General features: G+C 32.7%; 3 protein-coding genes across 4 annotated transcripts; 1 reads left to right on the plus strand and 2 right to left on the minus strand.

The window, feature by feature from the left end:
- The first annotated feature begins 5,259 nt into the window (after positions 1-5,259).
- Positions 5,260-9,368, plus strand: LOC129889584 (uncharacterized). Of its 2 annotated transcripts, none has more exons than XM_055964953.1 (4): positions 5,260-6,186; positions 8,140-8,195; positions 8,284-8,476; positions 8,833-9,368. In XM_055964953.1, the coding sequence occupies exons 1-4, from the start codon at positions 5,410-5,412 to the stop codon at positions 9,187-9,189; spliced, it is 1,383 nt and encodes a 460-aa protein (XP_055820928.1). In that variant the 5' UTR covers positions 5,260-5,409; the 3' UTR covers positions 9,190-9,368. The 2 variants fall into 2 exon arrangements, with proteins under 2 accessions (XP_055820928.1, XP_055820930.1); XM_055964955.1 differs by having other exon boundaries at positions 5,262-6,186; positions 8,836-9,368.
- Positions 9,369-11,143: 1,775 nt separating this feature from the next.
- On the minus strand, positions 11,144-13,776 carry LOC129889585 (acyl-CoA-binding protein). Its single transcript, XM_055964956.1, has 4 exons — positions 13,626-13,776; positions 11,656-11,773; positions 11,499-11,561; positions 11,144-11,410 (listed from the first exon to the last, which is right to left on the minus strand). Exons 1-4 carry the CDS (start codon positions 13,635-13,637, stop codon positions 11,331-11,333), a joined length of 273 nt encoding a protein of 90 aa, XP_055820931.1. The 5' UTR covers positions 13,638-13,776; the 3' UTR covers positions 11,144-11,330.
- A 2,081-nt stretch (positions 13,777-15,857) lies between these two features.
- Positions 15,858-18,073, minus strand: LOC129889586 (60S ribosomal protein L13-1-like). The gene is made up of 5 exons (XM_055964957.1): positions 17,969-18,073; positions 16,974-17,086; positions 16,728-16,861; positions 16,350-16,508; positions 15,858-16,247 (listed from the first exon to the last, which is right to left on the minus strand). Exons 2-5 carry the CDS (start codon positions 17,077-17,079, stop codon positions 16,026-16,028), a joined length of 621 nt encoding a protein of 206 aa, XP_055820932.1. The 5' UTR covers positions 17,080-17,086; positions 17,969-18,073; the 3' UTR covers positions 15,858-16,025.
- Positions 18,074-18,775: the final 702 nt, after the last annotated feature.

Here is an 18,775-nt window from a genome sequence, read left to right on the forward strand (position 1 = left end):
CTATATTCTAATTTAGGTACCGTTTGGCTCTAAATAATTTCGGAAAAAATTGAAAAAAAATATGGAAATTAGTGTTGGGCAATATAACTTGTCATTACTTGACAAATATATTTGGCAAACATCTCAAGTTTTCAAGTTCTAAAAAAAACTAGTATTTGAGCCAAGTTCTAATATTTGAAATTTTAAATAATTAAAAATTACCTAAAATTTTTATATTTTATAAAAAAGTCACCCATCATTATTTATTTCAACTAATATTTAACTACATCCTCCGAAAAAGTTTGAGTTATAATTTGAGTGACAAGATTGAGAAAAATGAACAATTTATTTTTAAAGGATTATAATTTCAACTGAATCAGTGACAAGTTTGAATATGCGATTAATGTATTATTCTTGCTCATATTATTATTTTGTTGTCGTTGATTATTATCAATTATGTTATAATGTTACTTTTTAACTGAACATGTTCACAAAATAATAATACAAACATACGGGTAGTTTTAATTTTTTTAAAAACTTTGAGATATAAATCATATCTTTTGAAATAATCAAATATTATTAAAATAATTTATGGTCAAACACACTTATATTATTTATAAAGATATTTTTTAAAACTTTAATTGAGAAAGCATCTAAAATTGATGTGTCAGTAAAGAGAAATGGGAAAAAATTGCATGAATATGGAGTAGAATTATATCTAATGAACAGGGAACAAAGAAATGATGCCATGCAGAAAAGGATGGATGATAGAAAATGGAAAAGGTGTGGAAATATTGCACAATTCCCAATGAAATTATATTAAATGTAGTATGTCATAACTATATAGTATAGGCTTTCCCAAACTATAGATAGAGTTTTCCCTGCCCAATAGGCTAGACTTCTTGTTTTGCCCCAAATTCTAAAGTAAAACAAAAAATATATATCTATCTTTTTGCAGTATTTAGTCCCTTTCACTCTTGGTAGCAAATTTTATATAATTTGTATTATATTTGATAGTCTTTGTTTTGTTAGGAATAAAATTCAATAAATTCATTACGATATTTGATCAATAATTTAGAATTATATTTAATTGATACATGTATAAGTTATAAGAGAACATATATAATATTATTTTATGCAAACGACATTTAATCAATAATTTAGAATTATATCTAATTGATACATGTATAAGTTATAAAAAAATACAAAGTAGAAAATAAAATAACATATATGAATAACTAAACTCTTCATTACATTATTAATAGTTGCATAACTTTAACCAACAACCAAATGACCCATGATTATTTAGTAATGAAAAGTTAAGTAGGTGTTCAAACATAAATTGAGTGATATTTGAAAAAAATTAATACTCCTACTTGAATTTTAAGAAGATAATATATTTTTTTTAAAAAAGTTATATTTCGATATATATTTCACTTTTAAGAAAGTTGATTATTTAGTATTGAAAAGTTAAGTAGGTATTCAAACATAAATTGAGTGATATTTGAAAAAATTAATACTCCTACTTGAATTTTAAGAAGGTAATATTTAAAAATAAAAGTTATATTTCGATCTATATTTCACTTTTTAAAAAGTTGAAGTTTTGCGAGTGTTCTTTTTAAATAGAAATTATCTTTAAATTTTTATCACTATCTACAAAAATTAATTAAAAACCATTGCAATGCATAATAACAATAATAACATATCTAATATAATTTTATAAGTGGAGTCGGAAAAGGGCGAGGTGTACATAAATTTTACTCTTATCTTTGTAGGATAGAAAAGTTATTTTCGATAGACCCCCGACTTAAAAAAATATTTTTTAGGACAATTTAAAATAAATAAAGCAGTAAAAAGCTATGATAAAAATATTGAAGAAAGGAAAAGTACTGTCGATAAAATAGTAAAGATAACCAAAGTAAAAATGAAATAACAACGGTGATAAAATCAAAGAATAAGATAATGCGAACATAATAATATTAGTAATAATAATATTAAGGAAACAAATAGGTGCTCCAAACTAAAACTTTGATCTACCGCTATTGCTAAGAAGAGAGACAACGCTCGACTACCTACTAATTGTTTATACTAATGCTAGGCCTTCATGTTCTCTTATCTAGAGTCATGTTTTCAATGATTCAATTTTTTCTCGGTCTACCTCTACCTCTCCTCAATCTCATCACTCTTAACCTCTCACACCTCTTCATCACTATGGTATCTATGATCATCCTCTTTGCATTCCTGCATCATTTGAGTCTCGCTTTCGCATTTTGTCTGCCGCTGAAGATACTCCCAACTTGTCAATATATCTTCGTTCCTAATCTTGTCACTTTTAATATGCTCACATATCTATCTAACCATCATCATTTTTGCTAGCTTCATCTTCTGAATGTGCGAGTTCTTAACTAGCCAATATTTCACCTCATATAACATAGTTGGACTAACAATCACTTCATAGAACTCACCTTTATGTATCAATGACACCTTCTTATCACATTTGATCCATCATGCACAATACGATGTGTGACATCCTTGTGATCCTCCCATTTACTTCAATTATATATAGACCCACGATACTTGAAGCTCCCCTCTTGGGGATAACCCGTGTATCAATACTCACTTTCTATCTGCCTTATGTGAGCGAAATTGAACTTGCATTTCACGGACTTTGTTTTAGTCCTCCTCAACCCGAAGCCTCTAGACTCTAGGATTTGTCTCCAAATCTCTAAGTTATCATTAACTCCACAACGTGTTTCATCGATAAAATACTGTGTCATCTATAAATAAAATACACCATAGTACATCCTCTTGAATATGTGTGTCAAATCATTGATTACCAAGATAAATAAAAGGGAAAAAACTCAAATATACCATCCAATTTTGAGAAAAGGTTTATCTATGTTATCCGCTAAAAGTTTAGCTTATTTATGTCATTTCCGTCTGAGAAAAGACTCATCCATGTCATTATTTGTAAACTAAAAAAACATTCTGTTTTGCAAAACTATTGTGTATACTTGGTCAATTATGATTTGGTCACGTCATTAACTAAATTATTATTTAAAATGAAAAAGGTTCAAATATGCCATTGAGCTTTAAAAAAAGTCTCATCTATGTCATCCATTAAAATTTTGGCTCATCTATGCCATTTTAGTTAACATATAATGGCATGGATGAGTCATTTTTCAAACGAAAATGACATAAATAAGCCAAACTTTTAACGAATGACATAAATGAGTCTTTTCTCAAAATTCGATGACATATTTAAATTTTTTTCCTAAATAAAAATGGGTTGAGAACTGATTCCTGATGAAGCCCATCTCGACTTAGAATCTTGATTCCATTGAACCACATGTAAGTCACATCATCTCCATAAAAATCATTTCAAAGCACAATCCTTAAAATTTTCAATGCTTTTTCAGTTGGATCTTAAACTCATAACACTATATTTTAAATTGTGATTTCATACAATACGACTTAGAGTCGTTTATATAACTCATTCTAATATAAAATTAGGCATAAGGTAATATAATATTTGATTAATAATTTAAAATCATACCATATTAAATTATATCAGAACTTTATATTATCATATATATTAATCTTTTCATTATTAATCACCATAATAGATAAAAGGTTAATCAAATCAAACTGCCCCTATATATTAAGAGTTGTTTGGTTGAAATTCCATCAGTTAAAGATCTGAAAAAGGCCTTACATAAAAGTGGTCCTCTGCACAGTCTGTTGATTCTGATTCCAAATTGTTTATACCTAAAACAAACATGATCTAATATTTAATTGAAATCTCTTTACTTCAATCAAGATCCATTTTGTAGTCAAAATGTATACTCCTTTGGTGAAAGTTTGGATATAAGAATTATGGAGCACACAAAAAATGGTCCCCTACATTTAGGATTGGTTCAAGGTAGTCCATTAAATATAATTTTGAACAATTTTGGCTTTATTTAAGAAATTTTATTGGTTAGATTGGACGAAAATGGGGAAAAGAAAAAAATTTAATAGGAGTTTACACTATTGGAGCTACAATAGTGGCAATGTCTACTATTTTAGTTTATATTTTATGAAGGTTGGTGTATTTTTTTGTTAACGAAAAAGTGTAAGAAAAATATTCTTAAAGTATGCAAAATTCATAACATTTGCCCTACATTAATAATCCGGTTCAATTACGTTCATGTCGTTATTTAATTGAACAAAAATATCCTTATTTCACATTAAACTTAACGAAAAGACTAATAAAAACATATTTATACCTAAACACATACATAGTTGATCCAATTTAGTTCATGATTGCAATTTGCAATAACTTGTGAAGTTGCGTCTATGAATCAATTTGGTTAAATTATAGTGAATTATTTCATCAATTTAAGGCATAACATAGAAATATTATGAGTCATTTTAAGCGACTTAACATGCCATTTTATACGATAAACACAATGTCACAAACAAGAAGTTTTTGAAGTATATTCTGATTTTCTACTCTAGAGACGGTGTACATTTTGGAATATTTATGTAAATTTTTATCTCATCGACCAACTAAAAGTTGAATAGTCAATCAACTGGGCCACTGAAATTACTAACGAAGCTTGGGAACAAACTACTCAACTTTCTTTAAAGGTTCTTGAAGAAGTTCTAACTACGGTTGCATATCGATCAGTTCGGTTCAATTTTGAAGTTTATCGGTTTGACTTATCGAATTCATTATAGAACCATTAAGATATTGAATTATCGGTTATCGATTATTGATCATTATAAGTTCGGTTATTCGTTTAACCGTTAAGATTTTCCACAAAAAAAAACTATTGAAAATCACTTAGAAGCAAGCTGACAAACCAAATAAACCATGCATATGAGTTGATAAATTGTATCTTGCTCAAAAGCAAATGTAAAACATGGTATAATAACCAAGAGTGTGAGACAACAAGAAATAAAAGTATGAATACTAAACCCTAACTAAAGGAATTTATATATCGAATAGTAATAAATATAAATTATTAAATTACTATCGAGTTATCGGTTAATCCGTTAAGAAAATTTTTTAAACCGTTAAAAACTGATAACCCGATAATTAAAAAAAATTACAATTATTATCGAAACCACTAAATCAACAACTCATTATCAATAAATCAATAAAAAAAATTTGATTTAATTTATCGATTTCGATTTCATTTCAAAAGTACGCTACTTCTAACATCCATTTTCCTCTTTTCACTTCAATCCCAAAAAAATTTCTTACAAATTTGCAAAAAAACAAGGAAAAGGACTCATTAGCAAAAGATACCACAAGATAAAGGTCACATGGGGTGGAGCTCAGGTCTAAAGGGACTTTTTGAGAAGAAATCTCAAAAAAAAAAAAAAAAACAGAAAAGGTGACCCCAAAAAGCTTCCCCACACACTGAAGACAACTTTCCAGTAATGGCGGCACATGGAGAAGAAGAACAACACCATGAGCAAGAACAAGAACAAGAAAACCCCATTTCCTCTTTCTCCTTAAAACCCAACAATAAACACTTGGAGAAGATTTTCTCCTCATATTTGGGTCTCAGTTTCGCTATCTTTCTTGGGTCTTTACCAAGAAATGCAGTTTCTTTGGTTGGAAGACTTCAGAACCGCAACAAGGAGCTAACTTTTCAGCTCATTGACACAGAGGAGCAGCTAAAACAGTTACTTTTTCGTAGAAAAGAGGATTCAAAGGCAAATGCAAGAGTTGTGGAAATCTTTGCAAGTCATAGACATGCCTGGCAGCAAGAAGAGAAGAGACTGTTACATCAGATCGATGAGTGTGATGAAGAAATTGCAGAGTTAAGAGGGAGAGCTGAGCAGTTTGAGAAAGTGGAAAGTGAGTTAAGGGCTAATATTGAGGACCTGAAAAGGGAGATCAGTGAAAGAGATGAAATGTTGAACTTTATGAGTAGAAGGGGTTGTGAGATGGAAAATAGTACAAGTGGGGATGGTGATTGTGGTGGGAGTGATGGTGTTGGGGATTGCTATGCTGAAATGGGTTTGAGGTTTGGGAAAGTTGGGATATCAGAAGGGATGGATTTGGGGGTAGGGATGGAAGAGTGTTACTTGGCTAATGGGATCCAAAATGCTGAACAAATGAGTGGTGTTTATGGACAGAGTAATGGGTTCAACTCAGAATACTTGAATTCTGCTTCTAAGTTTTGGGCTGAAAAAGCTAGTCCTTGGCAGGTATGATCCATTCATTCTTTCTTTTTGGGGACTTTTTTGTTCTTTATACTTGTTGTTATTTGGGGTTTTAGTGAGTGTTGTCATAATGTGGTACAAAAAAAAACAGTCTTTGCCAGGATCTTCATATGTAGGAAGAACTTGGACTAAAGTTTGTCTCCTTTATGTTTGTCTTATATTTGGTTTTCCATGGTGGAACTTAGGAAAAACATGCTTCTTTTATTTAACCATGGGATTGTACTTTAAGTACTACCTGATATACTTTCTTCTTTTATTGTTTATCTGTTTGTTCATCTTGGGGCTATGGAAGTTGATTATTGTATATGCTATCTGATGAACCAAATGAGCCAGAGCAATTGAGGATGAACAAAATTAAGCCAAATAATAAATTTGGCTGAAGTAATATTGCCCAATGTTGCAGTAAGATAGAGTTCTTGGTGAAGTACAGACCTTCATGACCTTTGTTCACATACCTGAAAATTTCCCAGGAATATCCAGTTCTAATAGTTTCTGATAAAGCTGAAATGAACGTGTTAATCCAGGAGTAATTCAGGGCCAAATTCAAATTGAATTGTATAATGATTACATTCTGAGATGCTTATTAATGAAATCTGTAGTTTAGTGTGTACTCAGTTACCTTCTACTTGTCTTGTGCTTTGTCTTTATTGTTGAGACTCCTGTCTCCGTTATCCAAAATTTTGAATGGTTTGATCTTCTTGGTGGCTACTGAAAGTTCAAACTACCCAGGATATGGTTCTGTTTACTGAAAGATAATACTCACCTCAACTGTTCATTTTTACCCTATACTGGTGTGTTGGACCACTGCTTGAAAACCAGGTCATCGTTTCATACTTTTCTTCTTTTCACCTTTTTCGTCCTATTAGAAGTTTGCAATTCTTGCTTCAAGAATGGTCCCCTTTGGTTGAATACTTTGCATGAAGGTTGGTGTCCTGGTTATGAAGGAAGCTCAAAAAAACGTATTTGGATTAACTCTAGAAATCCGTTTAAAATGGACCGTTTTGTTGGCATAGAACACTGAACCTCCACCAAGTAATGACATCCAACTATATATCACCTTTGGTTGGGAAGTCCAATGATGATCTGGTTAAATTGGATCCTTATATCAGCAAAGGATGGGCTGTTATCAGTCAACATCTAGTCGATCTGTTATATTTCTGTTTAAGATTCACCAACCTCAATGGAAAGATGTCCCTTCCCTTTCTTGTTGCAAGCTGTATCTTGTCCTTGTCTGTGTCTGTATCTTATATTTCCAATTACAATGTTATCTTTGATAATGCTTTATATATTATAAAATTAAGCAAGTTCCTCCATGAAACTTGAGCTCCCTAAAGCCGCCTCTAAACCAGGCACTTATCTTTTCCATTCAAAAGGATCACTGAAACATTTTCCCTATACTTGGTGGATGTGTCAAGTTCGGACTAGGAAGAGATCACACATTCAATTTGTGGCTGTGTTTTTTATAGACAATGAAATGGTTTGATAGATTTGGATTTTCTGTCATTTTTCTCGTTATTATAAAAAAAACATAAAATTGGATTTCCTTAACCTTGGTACAGACATCCTTTTCATTTATTTGGATCCAGAGGTAATTGGAGCATCTCACTATGTCATCTTCAACTTAAATAGAAAGCATAAAGAAAACAAATGAGAACCTGAAAAATAAACCTAACTGTTAGTTGATCTATGACTTTTGAGCTGGTAAGGGATAAAGTCAGATTTTCGAGTGTTAGAGCACAAAGAGAAATAAAAGCCAAGTTCAAATGCTTGGATTCTAGTTTCACGCTTGGATGGTAGGAGGAGACATGAGGTTCTTTTGACTCTTATTCAGCTTCTTCTTTTTATGTGAGGTGCCATACCTATCGTAGTAAATACCAGCTTGGTAGTTATGATGCAAATATCTTTGGTTCTTATGAAAATGTATTTTCTTTAATGCAGGATATGCAGTATGATTCTGGCGATTCACTTCACCATTTAAAGCATTTTGTAGCAAGGTAAACATTCTGTGATTAGAGAAATGCTTAGATGTGTGCATTTTGACGTTGTAGCAACTAACTAGGGTGATCCCTTTCGCTTTCTCAGAAGGGAGGCCCCTTGGAAGATAGATGGTGAATCAACAGGAGTCTCCTCCAAACTAAAGTTACTTGAGCAGGAGCTACTGAATTTAGAAAAAATTGGGAAGACTGATTTATCTAAGGTACCATCATCAACGCGGAAGCAAGTGAAGAGATACCAAGCTCTCGCTGGCAAGATCGATGATCTATGCAGAAGAATGGTAATTCCTGCAAGCTTATTGATTAAAATATTAGTACATGGATTTCAAAGCTTGTTGCATGCATGCTTAGGTTTCTCTAAGAATGGACAAAATGTTGTATTTCTCCAAAGAAATCGAGATCAAGAAATATGTACAACTCATCTTTTTTTGTGTGAAATGGATTACCTCATGCATCTATAAGGCTAGGTAATGACTACTTTATCTATTGAACTCGTTCGGAGAAGGTAATAAACTAGTCTTGATTACATCTGCTGACATAAATATTTAGATATTGGGTATACTCTTCGCTTGCATGTTATAATTAGTTTTTTACCATAACATAAACATACTGCTGATAATGATCTCCCTCCTCTTAGCAGCAGGCCAGTGATCCATGTGAACCCAACCTGAGTCCTGAGTTCCGGACACAAAGGCAGACAGAGTTTTTGCTTGAAGCATTTCGACTTCAGCAGCGTGCATCTGAAACTGCACAGAAGCTGATGGTACTACAAACTGACAGCGGAAAAAGTTATTACGGGGATGAATTTGAAGGTCAAGCCCAACTAGCCACTAAACGATCCTTTGACTCCATCCGGAACAACTTAAAAGAAATCCAACGGAATTTAGAGATATGGCTTGCCAGAATTATTGGGGATCTCGAGGGAATCCTTTCCCGAGATGGTGCTTCTCGTGTAAGGGATTATTACATATCTAGATATCCTTTTGTTCAATAGTTATGTGTTAACATGCTCAGTAAAATCTTATGATTAAAAGTATAGTCTCTTTTGATGAGTTTGTCCTCCCATGCTATTGAAAATGATGTATAGCTCCTTTCTGTTATGTTAACAAGATATATCAAGATGGGCAATGACTTCTTTCCAACTGAATGAACAATATGAGGTTGATGAGCCCATTATGCACATAAATTTGCTTCACAGAAGCAAATTATTTAATGCTAACTAGTACTAAGGGTATAAAGATTTTTGACAGAATTATTGCTGGATGTCACTATTACTGATCTGGATGCTTGTCACTTACTAGTTTACTTGGTCCTGGTATTTCTGCATTAAAATTTTGAAAGGATGGTATGGTCCTAAGCAACTGGATAAATGTCTACTCAAATCTGGTAAATATATATTTGTGGACCAGGCTTTACTGCCTGTTTGATTAGATATCAGGCTTTAAGGCCTGTTTGAAATTTTGTTTGAATATGTTATATGTGATTTTGATTTTTAAGTTGTATTTTTTCTGATAAACATGAAAATCTCTTAATTTGTGAAAATTATTAAAAATTTTCCGACTTATACATGAACTGTGATGAGCAAATCATAGTTCATAAATAAGGTATCGGAATATCTTAAGATGCCAAATTAATAAATCACATATTTTTTATGTTTTATTTATAAACAAATATTTGTGATTATGTGTTATTACAAACTTACAAATAATTTTACAAAGAATAGCTGGTGCAATAAATCAATAATAATAGTAATTACTATTCTTTGATAAAATTTTCCGCTTATGTTACAAAGAATTTCTTTATGTCGAGCATGAATTTTATTTTATTTTACAAAATTGAAAATTATGTATAAAACATAAATTTATGGGTCAAGTTTTTATTTTTTTAAAAATGAAATCACAATTAATTCCAAATCTACCTTTTGGAGCATTCATGAAGTTGAAATTTTAAGAAGATTTCATAATCAAATGTTGTTGAAATCAAAACCTCAGGCTCCCAAATTCTATGACCGAATGTCTTATCAACTTTGAATGAATTTGAATTTTTCTTCCTTAGCATAGGAATTCCTTAAGAGTTATCCAAAGACAGCGTTGTCTCACAAATGAAATTTGAGCGGGGTGAGTTGTATGCAAATTATCTTTTACTTTGTGGGTAAAGAAGTTATTTTCGATGGACCCTCGGCTTTAAAAAACTTTTCTTTCTTTATATAGAAATTTCTTGGAATTATCGACAACAATAATAACAATATACCTAATCTAGTCCATAAAATGAGATCTGATAAGTATGAGATTTACGCAAATCTTACCTTCTCTGCCTAGTCTTGGTAGACAAATTACTCATGCCAGACACCATTATTATAAAACAAATAGAAAAAAAAAGTAGATAAAGTTAAAACTCAAGAGGTGATGGATATGAGTTCAAGACTTATAATAAGTTAATCAAACATAGCTTATAAGTACTTTTTGACTTATATATGTATTGTTAACATTTGTTTACGAGACAAATGTCATGAGTTAATCATTCTTAACTTACGATTTTTATCGCTTATAAACATTTTTAATTTGACTAAACCTTTAACAATTTATTCTCAATACTTTTGTAATCTCTGAGATATTCTTCTTAAAATATAACTTTTAATTTTTCTTTTACCTCTATATTTTTCTAATAGCTTTAAGAATATCTTTGTCATTTTAAGAGAAAAACCGCTAATCAACACATTTTTACCACACATACTTAACTATTTAATACCAATTTCAAAAACACGTAACTACTTACTTATAAAATTAGATTCAGCACCTAAAAATGCTTTTTCAACACCTAAGAGGGCTCTAAACAAGTAGCATTAATGGATTAGCCTCATCTATCAAACAAAGGGTTCATAGATAGCTCCTCTGAAAATCAAGCAATGCAAATCATGTTTTAACCAAGTAGTTGTCAATCACTCAATATAAAGAAACAAAATTCAAACTTTTTTTTGGATTTATTATTGATAGAAAAGGTTCAAACATACTTATAGCAGTAATCTTTTTTCCCAGCCAGGAAAAGTATACACCTGCTGTAACACTAAGAATCAGACAAGCAATTGGGAAATATGATTACATAGTCCAATTAAAATTTAACATAGATGGCAGAGCCTTATGCTGAAGCAGCACTTTCTTCCAGCAACTGTTTCACCTTGGTGATGTAGTCGTTCATAGCTTCATCAGTGGATTTTCCTGCCATAGATGCACACAGTGCAGTTAGTTGTGTTTCTCATACAACCAAGAAAAGGGAAGTCAATCTAAACGCTGTTAGATCACATACCTTCAACAGCCTTCCATGCATCCCACTTTGCTCTGTCCCTCATGTTGAACATGCCAGGACGGCCTGCCCATAAAATAAGAATGGACGTAAGAACAAATTGTAGCTAGTTTGAGGCAACAAGTACATATGCATAAGACATTTCAAGCATAATACTCACTTGTGTTGACATTGCCAACAGTGGCTTGTTTGAAAAGCCCGTAAAGAATAAGCTTGTTCTCATTGGAGGTACTCTCGGGCAATGTCTTAGCTTTCTCAGCGTGCTCTTCAAATTCTTCCTGAAACCCAAATACTTCAGTAAAAAGATGTGGTAGCAGTAAATGCAAACTTAAACTTCCAGGTATACTTTCCTAGTGATAACATAAGGATGCGACACTAACTTAATAGTGGAGATGAACAGAGTTTGTGGATCAGCCATTGACAGGGAAACTAAAGTTGTGGAAATCTATGATACAAATTGAGTGTGCCTTCATGAGGTTAATGAAAAGTTTGCAATTCAGGATATCTAATACAAATGTTAGACAAGAAAAGCACGATAATACATTCCTCAACATTGTAAAAGATTCTGCTGGCCAACATTTTGCTTTCATCATGTTAAGAAGAGCAAATTTTAGAGACACTTATGTGTTGTCATAAGGTTCTTCTACATAGCCCTGACTTGTGAGATTATTTTTGAGGAATTCCAGGTGGAGCTGTACGGATCACTTTTTCCTTTTCCTCTTCTACAAATGCTACTATATAAACATCACAGTGAAGCACAAAACATCCCCAGATCCCTGTCTGTTACCCTATGATTCAACCATAATCCAGCTCTAAAAATTCATGCTTTCACCACCGAATTTTTGGCTAGTGTACCTCTCAGTAGCCTATATACTTAGGCGACTGGCCAACGAACAATTCTTCTAGTCACTTAACAATAATCAGACTAAATTACAGCCACTAGGTTATGAACAGCAGAGAGAATTCAAAGCCAGGCTGAATACAAAGTGGGCATTTCTTTCAATTTCTTCCATTTCCCAATAAAAGAAACATGGAAGGGCGATGATAGGTTTTTGACCAGGGAATGTAACTAGTCCTAGACTAGGCAATGAGGGATAGGTAAGAGAAAAAAGTTGTTGCTATCTCATCTTCAATTTTTGTTAGACTATTTACACAGAAGTTGGTCAATGTAGCATCATATAAATTTGAGAAGCAGCGATTTGTTCACCACTATCATTTTGATGGCCCTAACTGCACATAAACTAATAGTCATTCTGATTCTAATGTCTCATTCCCTGGATTTAGTCATCGACTTAAGCTTCAAAGGATACACCATATTTATAACCAATAATATCAACAATCTCAAAAAACGAACTCCCATAAGATGAAATCTTCAAAACATTGTTGAAATGGTAGACTACTTCTGAGCCAGAAACAATACATCTTTGAATAATATATGCCTTTTAATAAGGCCAAAACTGTCATGTACAAATTCCTATTGACGAGTGATCAAAGTACGACTCATCTGCCATTGCATCCGAATTTTTAAAATCTAATTCGGTGCTTAAATCGCCATCATTACCATAAATCTAGGCCAAAAACGCACAGCACAAATTACTAATAACGATAGATGAAAGCATTGCTCATCTGCTAATGAATCGAATTAGTAATTTCAATCTACCCCGGCGCTTAAACCGTGATCATAAGCATAAATATTTTAAGAAGGCCACAAATGTACTGCATCCGAACCACAGTATGAACTGCTAGACAAGAACTCTTAAACAACAATTACGCCAAAACAGATCAGATCAACCCAATCACCAAGTCTTCACACTATGTAATAACCAAACAATCCTTCCATTTGGGTCTCTAAATCTGCATTCACGTAACACAGAATCCACAAAAGCCACTCGAAGAAAGATCAAAACCAGGTACTTATAATACAACACAACCGACAAAGAAAACTAACAGATCCGTAAAACCAATTAAACAATACTAATATAACACAAAACCCAGAATTAAAACCGAAAATTAATCACAGAAAAATCATTTCCACCGTCAAAAGTGATCCACTTCAACCAAAATCAATATATCCTGGAAGGAAAAAAAGAAGAAAAAAACAGAAATCTAAAGGGTTTTTAGACAATTTACCTTCAAACCCATGTTGAAAATCTGATCTACTTAGCTTGGTAACAACGCGAGAAAACTGGAGAAGAAGAGCTATGTGATTGTGGTGTGGATTGAAGAAGAAGGGTAGCTCTGTTTCTATATAGTGGAGTATTAGCATAGAAAATAACGTAAATATTCGATTATGATAATAATCTAAACAAGTTGGCGTGTAAAGCTGAAGTTGGATTACTTACTTATGGTAGTGGGCCCAAAAATATGGTGTACACTGTGGACCTATATGCCATGTGAGGTCCATAACATTTTTAAATTTTGGGCTTTCTACGTAAATCTACCAAATGGATGCATGTATATATAAGTTACTCTCGATATTTTGAATTTTTTGATATATTATTCGCTTAAAATTATTTATGTTTGGTGCAGGTTGAATTCTAAAATTTGAGTTTGAAAATTCTTCAATGACGGATTTCAATTGATATCCGCTCAAATTTTAGCAACGAGCTCTTCTCGGCTTCTTGATTTTGTAAATATATTATTCAATAAAAACTATTCACATCTACAATATTGTTAAATTTTAAAATTTGAATTTCAAAACTCTTCTAAGGCAAGATTAATTAATCTGCAATCTCAATCTCAATCTCTTCTCCACCTTCCATTGTCTCTATTCGAATGCATCCAAAATTCGAAGTTGTCAAAGTCTAAACTACCCAAAATAAAGGGGGAAGCAAGAAAAATAAAAGGATTTTAAAGCTTCGATTCAGTGCAGAAATTATGACCAAATGGTCAGTTCTTTAATTAAGGGAAAATTAAGCTCATGCCCCATAAAAGTAAAATAATCACAGCTAAATATTCCTTTATAATTCATACCGGGCAAAGCATGAAATTTGCGAACAAGATATCGTCGCAATATCATATACTTACATGATATTAATGAGGTTGTTTCAGTTCTTAATAATACCACCATAGTATATCTATATATTATCATGGTACCATTAATGTCTACTTCAATCCTCCTGCTACATCTCCACAAAATCATCACATATTGGCATGGTATCATTAATAATCATTTCATATAATCATTAAGGATCGTTTCATACAAATGTTGAATGATATATATAATGTGATGGTATCATACAGGTTTTCTAAGTAATTCGATATTACATGAATGATACTACCACAGTATATTCATATATTATCATGATATTGAAAATCCTTAATGAGACACTTTTAAAATCCTCAATGATACCATAACAATATATTGATACCTTATCGGTATCATATATGAGTGAGCTTTCTTTTTAAGAAATAAAAATAAAACAATTAGGAGAAAATGATTAAAATCATAATCTTATTTATTAAACTAATTAAAAAATAAATTCTTTGTGATACTCCGTCAGTATATTGATACCACATCGGTATCATATAGGACTGAACTTAATCCTCTGTGATACTTCATTGATATATGATACCCTATCAGTATCATGTAAGGTGGACGCTAACGTCAGCATGACGTGCGAATTTAAAAATAATTAAAGGAGGTACAGGGGTAATTAGTTTGGCCGAGTGGGTACTGAAAGAAATTATTTTAGGATGGAGTATGTGGTGATAAATAGTTTGTTTAAAAGGTCTATTTTGTGTAGTTTTTCCTTTAATTAACCCTTAATTGTTTATGGGTTTCTCATATGCCTAATCTTATACTTATTTGTTAATATATCGGGGAATTTATTCATTAACACATTCCAATTATGATTTATTTCAATTTAGGATCTAAACGTATGATAAAATGTTCTTATTAAATATTTAAGGTTCAAAATTCAAAAATAAATAAATTACATCTATTCTGAATTACACACATCAACCTTAACTGAGCAGTTTTGAGGAACAACTTTGCTTGACATACTTATTCATATCGGATGTTTATATTAAGTCGATATAATCAATATTATGTGCTTGAATACAGAAATTTTACCTATTCATTGATCTAATAACATATATTTTTATTTATTAATCTTGACAATAATAAGTTAGGAGCATTAATTTGATGCAAATAAAATATCACGATGCAGCGGTAAGGAAACCAACATGCACCACTGGCATATTTTACTAATAATGTGCCCTAAATATTGAAAGCTTTCTTGTTCTTGTTGCCACTTATATCAATTAGAGAACATGATGCTTTATAAGATAGCAAATCACAATTCAAAAAGACCTGACACTTCCACTAAGCTAGATGTCAAAGCATGCACAACAGAGAAATAGGTTTAAGCTAATCAAAAGATTTGCATAATTTCACAAACAAAACAAAATCCTTCAACAAAATGAAAAACATAAGTTCCTCAAAATGATTGTATGATAAACTTTTCACCACAACGTCTACCAGAAAATTGATAATGCTTAACAGACTACAGGTCGATTCTTAATTGCTTATTTCTTCTCTTCCTTTTCTGCTTCAGCTGCCCTCTTCAACCTGACTCCCACATGTCGAGCATTTGTGCGCTCAATACGCAGCTTGCCATAGGCCTTGAATGACTTCATCTCATCCGTGACCTTCACAAAGTCAACAGCAGGCTGCTCCCTAGTAATGGGCAGGTATGGACCCTGGACCTGGGTAGCAGTAGCAAGTTCCTCTGCACTAGAATCACCAGCCTGGAAGAGAGGAGTTCAATGTGAATTTAATGCATGAAGAATTTAGATACCATAACAGGAACCCAGGCTAGCACAGAAAAGAACGACAATTTTTGAATTTACCTTGACTTTCTTAGCACGCCTTGGGAAGATAACTAGCTTAGCCTTGTAAGTCTTAAGCCTCTGGACATTGGTTTGGAGACCTTCCAAGGATCTGTTCCTACGGCGATGATCAACAGCAATGCCTATGGTTGGTGCTAGTTTTTTGGGAATACCAGCTGCCTGAAAACCAAAGCTAATCATCAATGACAAGATCAAAAGTACATGCGCTCTAAATTAATAGGCAATTTAAAACAAAAGAATCTGAAAAGTATGGAACTTGACCCAGGTAGCATTAACAGAAGAATTTCCTTTTTTACACAATGGAATGGTTTTGGTTGATTGTGCTGTTACTAGGAGCAAGTTATATAGCAAATGACATACAAGTAACTAGAATTGTACCTTCAGTTCTTCAAGAGAAAATCCCCTGCCAGCACGGACTTTCATGTTGTATTTAAGTGTTTGTCCATGAACAATAGGTCGAAGTGATCCAGCAGTTGGCCTAGGGAAGATCTTCACAGCCTTCTGCTGCCTAGCTGTTGACAACATAATAAAAGAGAGGTAAAAAATTTTAGTATTGTTCAACCAAATTTGAATTTCAAAATGAAAATAATCATGCCAGCAATTCAGTAAGCACAGGTAGCTTACCAGCACGTCTCCTTGTTTTCCTAGCAGGCTGGTTGAACCATGTCCTTACATAGTTCTGCCAATGCTTCTTGAAATGCCCATTGGGAATAACATTGTTGTGCTTCATGACTTACCTGCATTTGCAATGAAATAACATATGTCAAGCAAGCATCCATCACAATGCTAGCTGCTTTCATGAGCAAAATAGAATACAACTATTCAATTTCCAGTATTTAGTTTCCTAGACATCGATTTTGTTATTTTCAAAGAAAATTCAACTTCAATCAAAAACTTTAAGATAAGCAGAAAAGCAAACCAAGGAAACTATTTTTAAAAAATCAAAATACACAATAGTAAAAATATTCAAACCTATGTTCTTTATATACACTAAATACTATCCATCTAGCATTGCAAATCTCTTAAAAGTCTCTCTAGCAAGTTTAGGTAAGTCACATATAGTTGAGCTTTAAAACATTACTTTGCATTTTCTTCATGAAATAATCAGGTTCACTTTGGAAATAGTTAATTTTTACCAAGAATTGAGTATTAATATCCAGAAACACAATCATCCAGCTGCTATAAATAGTTAAACATACAAAAAATAATATGAAGGCCATATTTATACCAATTTCAGGTCATACAGAGAGAGATTTGACAAGGCTTCCTGAGAGTAAACAAAATCTGAAATCCAATGCAAATTCCCTTCAACAATTGAACCAACACTACCCTACTCGCACTGATTTGAACAAGTATCCTACATTGCAAGCTTATCAAGGTATAGCAATATGCGAATCTAGTACATCATAACGCATAAACACACAAAAAGTTCCAAAAATTATCAGTTAAGTCGTAGGTATATCAACCTAAACACACATTTTCAAATCAAATATATTTGCATATACAAATTCAATTACACGTAGCTTACACAATCAACTGAGAAAAAGCACTAACATAAACAAGATGGAAAGTGAAAGATTATTAATTGGGTAATTTCTAGGTGAAAGACTGTAACATACCTGGGAGTTTGGGGGGCTAGGGTTCTGCAGGTAATGGAAGAACAAGTCACAGCAAATTGCTTTGTACTTCGCTTTTATAGGGCAGAACGAAAACCCTAGATTTTAAAAGGCCTAATAATGGATTTCCCAATGGGCTGTTGATTGGGCCGGTGCAGTTATTTTTTCTTTTTTTTCAGTGGCCTGTTCACTCTATGGGCCACAAAGTGTATCCCAGTCTTTAGAAAATGTAAATTGGCCCAGTCCACTTTATTGGACGAGGACTAGCCCATAAGACCCCTTCAATTGAGTGCACAAATATACAATTCTTAGGATCCTTATTACTCTTTATAGTGGTACTTTGAAAAAATTACGTAACATAGCAAGACTCTGTAACTTTTATAGGATATATACATATATTTATATATGTATTTGTGTATCTTAAACCCCTTGCCGACACTATTGTCCCCAATCTCACTTCTCAAAGGCGCAGGTTGCTCTCTCGTTGAGGCTGCATTCATTTATTCATATTCAATTTGACACGTGGAAAAATTCGTTGTTGCTAGAGTTTGTTGGCGTTTTAATTGGCCGCTAAAAATCAACGTTGCTTAGCTGAATTTTGTAGGAGTTATGTTGTGCACATACATTCGAAAACATAATCTATTGGCGGAACCCATCGGTGGCCCCCTAAAGTTGGCATCAACTTTCACTTAGATACCTCAACTAGGCTTTGTTCATTTTAGACACCTCAAGTAAGACCCCGATGTGTCATTTTGACACTTTGTGCTAACTTGGCATATTACGAGTGTTGCACCCATTTTAAGCGCGTGA

This window comes from Solanum dulcamara, chromosome 5, assembly GCF_947179165.1.
Source record: "Solanum dulcamara chromosome 5, daSolDulc1.2, whole genome shotgun sequence".
Lineage (NCBI taxonomy): Eukaryota > Viridiplantae > Streptophyta > Magnoliopsida > Solanales > Solanaceae > Solanum > Solanum dulcamara.

Excerpts from the sequence above, each read along its gene's own strand:
- LOC129889584 (XM_055964953.1), top strand. The coding sequence starts at position 5,410 with ATGGCGGCACATGGAGAAGAAGAACAACACCATGAGCAAGAACAAGAA. Across the intron at positions 6,187-8,139 it reads AAAAAGCTAGTCCTTGGCAG|GATATGCAGTATGATTCTGG; the intron begins GTATGATCCATT and ends TCTTTAATGCAG. Across the intron at positions 8,196-8,283 it reads TTAAAGCATTTTGTAGCAAG|AAGGGAGGCCCCTTGGAAGA; the intron begins GTAAACATTCTG and ends TCGCTTTCTCAG.
- LOC129889585 (XM_055964956.1), bottom strand. Across the intron at positions 11,562-11,655 it reads TGTTGGCAATGTCAACACAA|GCCGTCCTGGCATGTTCAAC; the intron begins GTGAGTATTATG and ends TTTTATGGGCAG. Across the intron at positions 11,411-11,498 it reads TGCATGGAAGGCTGTTGAAG|GAAAATCCACTGATGAAGCT; the intron begins GTATGTGATCTA and ends CATCTATGGCAG.
- LOC129889586 (XM_055964957.1), bottom strand. The coding sequence starts at position 17,079 with ATGAAGCACAACAATGTTATTCCCAATGGGCATTTCAAGAAGCATTGG. Across the intron at positions 16,509-16,727 it reads TTTCTCTTGAAGAACTGAAG|GCAGCTGGTATTCCCAAAAA; the intron begins GTACAATTCTAG and ends TTTGGTTTTCAG. Across the intron at positions 16,248-16,349 it reads GGCGTGCTAAGAAAGTCAAG|GCTGGTGATTCTAGTGCAGA; the intron begins GTAAATTCAAAA and ends CCTCTCTTCCAG.